Here is a 10282-nt window from a genome sequence, read left to right on the forward strand (position 1 = left end):
TTACTGAGTGTTTACTGAACGTACTGAATCTTTACTGAATCAGCGTTTCTCGTGTAATAATATCAACAAACCCCCGCCAGGCCAAAAAAATTTTTTAATGCCAAAAATAACGCTAAATACCGGTAGCGCAACTCCGTTGAGGAATAGGGCAGTGCTTAGTATGTTTGCGTAGCGAGTGGGAAAGAGAGGCGGGAAAGTGACGGTGGATGCGAGCGGAGCAGAGGAAAAGGTTAACGGTAAGTTTTCAGTCTGGCAGTAAATGAACAGTACAGACTAAAGTGTAACAGTTAATAAATGCTAAAAAAAAGTAAGGTCTGTTGATTCCCCAAGTGCTGGAACAGTGAATGGGGTTAGCTAATTAGCCCAAAGTTAGCAACAATAGGTTAGCCTAAAGGCAAAACGGAGAAATGTGAGTTCACTCTGCCCCGTTACCCCCCCCAACCCACCCGCGACTAATCATTAGTGGAACATTGTGTACGATTTCAGTTGACCAAGATTTTCTTTGGTTGACTACAGTCCTATAAAAAAGAAATCTCAAAGTAAATTAAAAAGCAGAAACAACTGAGTCACTGACAGAGAACAGAGAAATTAAAGCCTTAAACTTTTTTTTTTATTGGCAAACTTACAAGAACCAGCGGAGATGATCTGTATCCCCACAGTCAGAAAACACATCTGTTCTCAACTCAAACACAAAAATAAAAACATTTACTAAAGAAGCTTTGAGAGAAACTCAAAAGAACAAATCCTTGTTACAAATAAAATTATATTACAGCGTCTCCTGATTCAGAAACTTTCATTGAATTTTCTGACCAGGAGAGAAAAAGTTCAGCTGAGTATTTAGTGAACACCACAGAAACGAATCACAAACTTTATTTTATGAATTTATTTCCTAATCTAGGATAAAGAACGATGTAATCTTGAACTAATTATAGGGAAAAACTTAATTCTCTAATCGTGGAATTGACTAAACTGACAAAAATATTAAGTTACACTAGTTTAGCAATAATTAGAAGTGTGACAATTGATCATAACCTGTATTTCCACTATAATCAGTAGATTACATCGTCCTTTCTTTGAGATTATTAGGAAATTGTTCAGCAATGATAGACCATAAAATAAAGCAAGAAAAAAAAACATTAAATCAGTTTTTGAATTCAGAACATCTCAGTTCTAAGAAAAACAGAATTTGTCAAAAATTTTGACCAGATTTAACTTGAGATTTTTGATATTTTTCTTCATAAATGAATCTTAAAAGCTGTTTTTTTTAATGCTGCGTTCATGTCTTGTTGGAATTACCTGTTGTCCGACTTGTAAGTAGAGCTCAAGGCAACATCCAAGTCGCAATTTTGACTAGAAAACTCTTAATTTTTCTGGACGCTCTGATAAAATGGACTTAATAATAGTAAAGTGCTTACGGCTGCTTGATTATTCTCTCGATTAATCAAGTAGTTTGGTCCATAAAATGTCAGAAATTTGTGAAAAATGTTGATCAATCTTTCCCAAAGCCCAGGATGACGTCCCGACCAACAGTCCACAACTCAAAGATATTCAGTTTACTGTCATAAAGACTAAAGAAACCAGTAAATATTCACATCTGAGAAGCTGGAATCAGAGAATTTAGAAGTTTTCTTCTTACAAAAAAAGACTGATTCGATTAATCGATTATAAAAATGGTTGGCGATTAATGTAATAGTTGGCAACTAATCGATTAATCATTACTGTTCTAGACACCTCACGTCAAAATCTGTTGTTTACTGAATGGATATAGTGCTCACATATACCCTCACATGACCAACTCTTCAGTCATACAACCGTCCTGAGTGCTCGGATAATTTGAACCTTTGCACGCTAGAAACACGGGAATCTTTCCCAGCAACCATCCGACAAGACATGAACACGACATAAAAGGCCTCAGCATAATTCAAACAAGCATACTGAAGCTTTGATTCTGTTCCTGTGGGTTCAGTGTGCGGCCAACAAACAAAGAAAAACAACAAAATTAAAACAACAAAGCAATAAATTGCAGGTCTTTTTTTGCTCAGCTGTGCTCCCTCTTGGCTCTCAGGAACCGTTAATGCACAGCGTCAGTCTATAAACAGAAGCAGGCTCAACAGTTTGAGACGTCCACCGTGTTAAAAAATAAAAATCTAAAAAAAAGAAAAGTCCTGCAAAGGAACTAAACTCCTCAACGACCTCAAGGAGCCGCAGTCACTTTTAATAAAGAAATTTCTTTTCACCTCAGCAGCTGGATAAACATGTAGAACAGATCAGACTCTCTGTAACCTTTTCTGTGGCTTTTTTCAAGGCATGTTTGGGGGTCAGACGGCCTCCCTGAAGCAAAGACTGGGCCTTTTTTCCCCCCACTTATACTTTCTAGATGTACTATTTCCCGAAAGTGGTGTTTTTCCATTCGAAAAAAAAGAATTTGGTACGAACTATCAGGAAACAATCTGAGAGTAAGAAGGAACCAGGAAATGATGCAGTAGTTTGCTAACAAAGAAGAGACGATGATGATGGATGGCGTTTATAAACAATACAAAACTGATAACATGATGAATGGAAAAACAGAGAGATTCATTAAAACCCTGGTAAATATTAATTAATGACTGGAAATTGTACTCCCAGTATTTATTTTGGCTGTATGTTTCTTTACCTGGAATTAACAACCAAACATAAACTGTAGCTGACCTGCTCCACAAACAGTAAAAGGACAGAAATTAATTGGAACAAATCAAGTGTACAAACTGAACACTGTCTCCATTTTACAGTCAGGAAACAATAAAGTTTGAGGATAAAGTTGTACTCTTGATTTTAAAAAAGTCACAATATTAAGAGAAAAAAGTCTTAATTATGAGAAAAAAAGTAATGTTAATGGGAAATAACATTACATAACATTATTATGAGGGAAAAGGTCATGTTATGAGAATGAAGTTTACAAAAAAGATCACAATGAGTTAAAAGTTGCAGTTTTATGATGAAAAAAATCAAAATTTTTCAAGAATAAGTTGTAATATTTCAAGCTGTTATTACATGCAACTTTTTCGTCATTTATAGACACACCGTAGTGAACCAGTAAGAGCTGTTTACATGTTACGTTTCACCCGTAAGCAGCTTTTTACCGGATATTTAAGGACACTGAAATGAAGCCAATTATATATGTGAGTGACATAACCAGACAGCAGCTGGAGCCCAGCAGGGACCAAAACTAAAGTTCACGTCGGGTCCAAACACATCAGATCAGACTGCACCAAGTTCAAAATAGCCTATAAACTACATAATATTTGGTGTTTTTTGCAAAATCATATGGTTCAGTTGTGTTCCTCTGATCTAATCGTACAACAAGTTCTCGAAGCATCACGACATTATTCTCAAAATATAATTAATTTTTCACATATTTTAAACTTAATTCTCATAATTTTGACTTTTTAGCTGTTAAATTCCAAACTTAATTATTCTGCATGTTTATACTGCGAAATTACAACTCTGTATTTGTAACAAAATGCCCTTATTATTAGGAAACTACAGTAACAGTAAAACAAAATGTTACAAAAAAAAAAAAAAATCTATGTTGGAAGCTGCTTCCATCATACATGAGGAGGTGAAACTACAGAGGAAGTTGGTTGTCAGGTGGTAAATTTTAAGATGTTAAAAAAAAAAAAAAAAAAAAATAGATCCAGCAAACCTGAGACACAACTATCAGGGGTAAAAACGATGCAGATAATCAGGTGATCGATCAGCTGTTGGTGCTTTATTGTTAATCTCAGTTTCTGTGCAGCGGTTTTGTATTTCAGCGGCTTTTCTGGGCTCAAACTGATTATTACTTTTTAAATGTCACAAAAAATAAAACATAAAACGGATCAGTTTAGTTACTAACCTCCTACAATTCCCAGAATGCCTTTCAACTCCCCCCACCCAGAGATGAGGGCGGGGCCTCTGTCCTGCTCTCTGATTGGGGGCGTGGCTTGTTGCGTTATTGGGCGGAGCCTACAGAGTCTTAGGGAGCTGATAGGTCAGATCGTCCGACCTCCGAGTGTCCCTTCAGCAAGCCGAGCCTCACCACCACCACCCGCCTCTTCTTCTGCCCCGACCCGTCATCATCATCATCGTCATCATTATCATCATCATCCTCCCCCTCTCTCTCCTTCGCCTTTCGTTTCCCTCTCTCCTTCCTCTTCTCCTCCTTCCTCTGCTTCTTCGCCTTCTTCCTCCTCTTCTTTTCCATCTCAGCTTTTTCCTCCACTGCCCGATCATCCTCCTCCTCTTCTTCCTCCTGCACTCCGTCCTGCACTTCCTCCTCCTCCACTTCTTCCTCCTCCACGGCTATCTCCATTTCCGCCTCATCCTCCTCCTCCTCATCTTCTTCTTCTTTGACGTCATCATCTTCTTCTTCCTCCTCCTCCTCTTCCTCCTCCTCCTCTTCTTCTTCTTCTTCCTCCTCCTCCTCCTCTTCATCATCCTCCATCTCTACCTCCAGGTCTGTCATCTGATCTCCTTTCATCTGCTCTTGTTTCATCTTCATCCTCTGTCGTCCGTTCTGTGTTGACTGACAGGAGCAGAGAACAAAGTTAGAATCACCGACTGAACAGCTGCTCTGGCGCCTCCGTGTGTCTCAAACAATCATTACACAACAATAACGCTGGAAGAAGGAAAAAATTAAAGACACAACTTTGCTCAGATCTTCACCACTTGTGGGACAAAAAAAAGTTTGATCTGCAGTTCGAAAGACTTGCAGGTGTCAATAACAAATCGATCATTTAACTGTTTATGTTTTATTGTGACTAATCTCAGTTACAGTTGAGATGTAAATGTAAATTTTGTTCCTTGAGGAAAAGTCATGTTTGTTACCTAAATCTAAAGGTTTAACTTTCTGCACAGTCAGACTCAGCTCTACATTATCAGACTTGCCTGAACTGAATTTACAGCTTAGATGAGGCTGACAGGAATTTCGTGATCAGTTTCAGAGGTATCCTGTCAGGTTTCCTGTCAGGAACTGTTCACATATGTGAACGTTTTAAACTGACTTTAAGAGGATGTATCCTGCACATTTCACGTCTTTATTTATATGCTCGAGCTCTAACGGAATATCTCTGCATGATTTATTTATCCTTATTTATCTTATACTGCCTCTTTATGCAGCCTCTGTCTGAAACAGGCCATTTTAGCTTCTGTCTCTTTAAGCCTAACTTGTTATTCATCTTATTATCCCTAATCAAGGCTCTATGTCCACAGATGAAACACATAAATGACTCCTAAATCAGTCAACCCCTTTAATCAGTGCAAACTGTAAACTTCCCTTTCTTTTATGTTTCTTCAAGCTGTTGTTTTGTCCACATGATGTTGTAAATTGTATTTGTATCTGAAATTGGTTTAATATTGAAGATTGTTTTTTAATCTTCCTTACTTCCTTCTTCTCCTGTGTGTATTTTTATTGGATTAATTCAGACATTTGAATCATGCGAACAAATTTCTGGCTGCCACCGATGTTTGTGTAACGAGTTCGTTTTGAAGTCTGCACAACCAGCACCGCTGATCTCAGCAATACTCACAGTCTTCTTGCTGCTTCGGAGCCTGTGCAGCAGTAACCTGACGGTGTCTTTGTTCTGACACAGTCCCATGGTGTTGAGGGCGTCGAGGGATGAGCCAGCGCAGCCTTGAAGCCGGAGCTCCGCCCCCAGAGCGGCCTGGAGGAAGTTGTTCTTCCAGATGTTTCTGGTGAAGAGTGGGACGGAGAGCGTCACCACGGTCCGGCGCTCCAGCAGCATCTGGGCCTGTTCCTCCGACAGCTGGCTGCCACACAAACAAACAGAACGACAGATGTTCATCAGACCCCCGACTGGTCAGATTTAGATTCACAGATCAAGGAGGACATTTTAGTAGATAATTTAAAAACTGAAATGAACCATCTGCACTTCTCTAGTTAAAAACTGATGTTGAAGCTCTGTATATTATGTGAACTGACTCAGACTTACTGGCTGCTCTTGGCGAGGGCGTTGATGTCGGGGAACAGCGAGCGGAGGCAGGTGGTAACGAGTGGAGCTTTCTCCTGGGCCCAGTTCAGACAGCGCCCCCAGGGGAAGGACGACAGCGGCTTCCTGCTCGACACCTTCTGATGGAAGGGACTGTCTGCCTGCCGCGACAGCATCTTCATCTGCACCAACACCAGGAAACACAGCATGTTGCGATTACATAAACATAAAAAAACAAGTGCTATTTATAAAAACTTAAAGAACGGGTACACAATTAAAACAATAATCCAGTTCCCAAATGAACACTGAAATAGGTTTTTCTTGCATTAATCATTCCTCCTGTTCATACTGGGCATTAGAAGATCTCTTCATAATGAACTTAGAATATACAGTACTGCTTGAATGTTTGTGAACTCTTAGGAATTTGCTCTGTTTCTGTGTAAATATGACCTCAAATGTGATCAGATTTTCACACAAGTCCTAAAACTAGATAAAGAGACATTAGTTCAACAAATGAAACAAAAAACCTTACACCTGTTCATTTATGTATTGAGGCAAAAGTATGTGAACCTCTAAGATTATCAATTCATTTGAAGGTGAAATTAGAGTCGGGTGTTTCAATCAATGGGATGACAATCAAGTGTGAGTCTGCCTTATTTAAAGAGGAGAAATCTGGGTCTTCATTATCAAAGTCTGAGCTTCACAACACAGGTTTGTGGAAGTGTGTCATGACTCAAACAAGGGATTTTTCTGAGGACCTTAGAGGAAGAGTTGTTGATGCTCACCAGAATGGAAAGTGTTACAAAACCATTTCTAAAGAGTTTGGACTCCACCAGTAAACTGTCAAGCAGATTGTGTATAAATGTAGGAGATTCAACAACACTGTTACCCTCCCAAAGAGTGGTCGACCACGAAAGATCACACCGAGAGCAGGCATGTAATACTCACAAGTTCACAAGGGACCCCAGGGTAACGTCTAGGAAACTAAAGGCCTCTCTTGCAACAGCTACAGTCAATATTCATGAGTCCACCATCAGGAGAACATTGAACATCAATGGTGTGCATAGAAGAGTTGCAAGGAAAAACCCACTACTCTCCAAAAAGAATATTGCTGCCACCATCTACGGTTCACTCAAGACCACATGGATAAGCTAGAAGGTGATTGGAACAATGTTCTGTGAATGGATGCATAAGAATCATATCCTATCTGTGAAACATGGTGGTGGTAGTATCATGGTTTGGGCTGCTTTGCTGCCTCTGGACCAGGACGGCTTGCAATCATTGATGGAGCTATGAATTCTGAGTTGTACCAGCAAATTCTACAGGAAAATGTCAAGGTATCCTACTGTGAACCGAAGCTCAACAGAAAGTGGGTCATACAGTAAGACAACGACCCTAAACACACAAGTCGTTCTACCAAAGAATGATTACAGCATTAGAAAGTTAATGTTTTGGAATAGCCGCGTCAAAGTCCTGACCATAATCCTGTAGAAATGCTGTGGAAAGACCTGAAGAAGGCAGTTCATACAATGAAGCCCACCAACATCCCTGAGTTGAGACTATTCTGTCAGGAGGAATGGGCTAAAATTCCTCCAAGCTGATGTGCAGGGCTGATAAACAGTTACCGGAAACGTTTGGTTGAAGTTATTGTTGCAAAAGGGGGTCACACCAGTAACTGAAAGCAAGGGTTCACAAATATGTACGATTGGATAATTTTCCTCAATAAATAAATGAATAAGTTTAATGTTTTTGTCTCATTTATTGAACTGATGTCTCTTTATCTAGTTTTAGGACTTGTGTGAAAATCTAATCATGTTTTGGGTCATATTTATGCAGAAATAGATACAATTCTAAAGGGTTCACAAACTTTCAAGCGGCACTGTAAATGATGGGTGGCAAAATCCACAAGCCTTCTGTGCGAAAATGCATCTAAAAGTTTATCTGAAGCTAATATGAAGCTTCAGTCGTCCAAATGAGTTAAATCAAGTAGATATCTTTCAAAGTCTTTTTGTTACTATACTTCCACCGCAGCTCAACAGGAAACACAAAGAATGTTGCAGATATCCACTTGATATGACTAACTCAGACTCCTGAAGCCTCATATAAGCGTCAGATAAACTTTTCAATGCATTTTTGTACAAAATGATTGTGTGGACACATTGTGGATTTTGGCCCCCATTACTTACACTGAAAGCACATTTGAAGGGGATCTTTTAACAGCCTCTTTCACTGTTCATATGAGCACCTGACTGTTGTTTTAAGACAGACTTGATTAATTGTGAACCTGTCCTTTAAAGTAGAAAATGTTTATCCTGACTAACAGGCAGAGCTTGTGTCCTCACCTCCTCTTTCAGCTGTTTGCTCCAGAACTCCATCATGGGCTTCCTGGCGCCCTTTGCAGACCAGAGCATTTTGAAAGCAGCCTTGTAGCAGGACTTGCTCACTAGCAGCGCCGCTTTGCTCTTCTTCCCCATCCTGCGGCCTTTCTTCTTCTTGTCTCTCACATCTGACTGCAGTCACCACACCAACACCAAGGACACAAACAGAAAACATTATTTAAAACTTCTTCATGTTGTCCAAAGTGTATGAAACATGATCATACTGGTGGCTTTGCATGTTTTAGGTCATTATACACAGATCACAATATTACATTGTAGTATACTGCATTAGCATTTTTTGAGTCTATCTCTCGCACCACGTTGTTTAAGTCTGTCTCAAACAAGTCAGGTGTCCATATGAACAGTGAAAGAGGTTTTCCTCGCTGTAATCATTCCTCCTGTTCATACCGGCTATTAAAAGACCCCCTTCAAATGTGCTTTCAATGTAAGTGATGGAGACCAAAATCCACGGTGTGTCCACACAGCCATTTAGTGTAAAAATGTATTTAAAAGTTTAGCTGAAACGTATATCTGGCTTCAGCAGTCTGAGTGAGTCATATCAAGTGAATAACAGTGTTTCCCTGTTGAGCTGTGGTGTAAGTATAGAAATAAAAAGAGGAACTTTGACACTAAAAAGACTGTAACATTGACGGATATCTACTTGATTTGACTCATTTGGACGGCTGAAGCTTCATATTAGCTTAAGATGCATTTTTGCACTAAATGACTGTGTGGACACACTGTGGATTGTGTCCCCCATCACTTACATTGTAAGTGCATTATGAAGGGATCTTCTAATGGTCAGTTTGAACAGGAGGAATGATTACAGCGAGGAAAACGTGTTTCAATGTTCATTTGGGCTCCTGACTGTTGTCTTAAGCCACACTTGAAATATTGTGAACCTGTGCTTTATCAGTATATCGTGATAGTAGTCACACACACCTGTTTGGTAACTGGTGGTTTCAGCCACAGAGACCGCTTCCCGGTCTGTTTACGCTTGCATTTGCTCCTGATGACCTGCGCGCAGGTCTCGCACAAGAAGGACTTGTCATGTGCAACTGCGTCCGGGAAAGCCCACTGCACAGTGTCCGGGGTGGTGAAGGTGTACACCGCCCTCCGGTTGAAGCTCCGGCCCTGCCGCTCGAACTCGGACTTACAGCAGCAACAGTTCCCGTCCTCCAGCCGTTTGGGACGCCGACGGCCGCCCCGCCCCGTGAGTTCAGGGTCTGCGGTCTTTGTAGGGTCTTCTTCCGTACGCGGCGGCGAAGAGGCCGCTTCCACATCGTTTCCACCGGGGCAGTCGACCTCCGCACCAACGGCCGGCTCGGGAAGCTCTACCGACGGGCAGGCGGTGGGTTCCACCTGCGCACTCTGCGCGGGTTCAGCCGGTGTAGTAAAGCTTTCCTGCGCGGTGACGCCGCTGTCACCGGTCGGTGGACCGGAGCAGAAAGACGCCTCCGTGCACGCAAAGTTAGTCGCAGCTGTGTGGGCATAGTCGTGCTCGTTTGGCTCGGAAGGAGGGCCAGTTTCCTCATCGTTCCCCGCGTTGGTCGCGGTGTTTTCACTCGCCATGATGGACGGATGGTCTCCGGTTTTAGTCAACAGTGGAAATACGCAGAAAGACAAACTGTGCCAGCGGTCATCGCTGTTCACACGGCGGCTAACGGGACGAGCTAACACCTCCTCAGCCCGCCGGAACCGAGCCCGGGACCTGCAGACAGACGTTTCTCCTCAGCGCATCCAGCGCCTTGTGTAGCACAGTCTGTTAAATATTAGACAGCGAAACAGAAACAAACAAAGACAGATTTTCTATAGGAGTTGCTCCGGAACAGATGGAAACACAGACTGCTGTGCCCAACAGGATGTAGCCCCAAATAAACAAAATAGTTTCCGTGTTTCTATGAGCCGATAGACTCTGGCGCCACCAGGTGCTGGGAG

The 10282-nt window shown here is 41.3% G+C and overlaps 1 protein-coding gene across 1 annotated transcript; it reads right to left on the bottom strand.

Moving 5' to 3' along the window:
• Window positions 1-588: 588 nt before the first annotated feature.
• Window positions 589-10174, bottom strand: LOC137181061 (uncharacterized). Its single transcript, XM_067586414.1, has 5 exons — window positions 9287-10174; window positions 8309-8476; window positions 5970-6148; window positions 5547-5787; window positions 589-4543 (listed from the first exon to the last, which is right to left on the bottom strand). The coding sequence occupies exons 1-5, from the start codon at window positions 9914-9916 to the stop codon at window positions 3995-3997; spliced, it is 1767 nt and encodes a 588-aa protein (XP_067442515.1). The 5' UTR covers window positions 9917-10174; the 3' UTR covers window positions 589-3994.
• Between the last annotated feature and the right edge of the window lie 108 nt (window positions 10175-10282).

This window comes from Thunnus thynnus, chromosome 4 (genome assembly GCF_963924715.1).
Source record: "Thunnus thynnus chromosome 4, fThuThy2.1, whole genome shotgun sequence".
NCBI classification, from domain to species: Eukaryota; Metazoa; Chordata; class Actinopteri; order Scombriformes; family Scombridae; genus Thunnus; species Thunnus thynnus.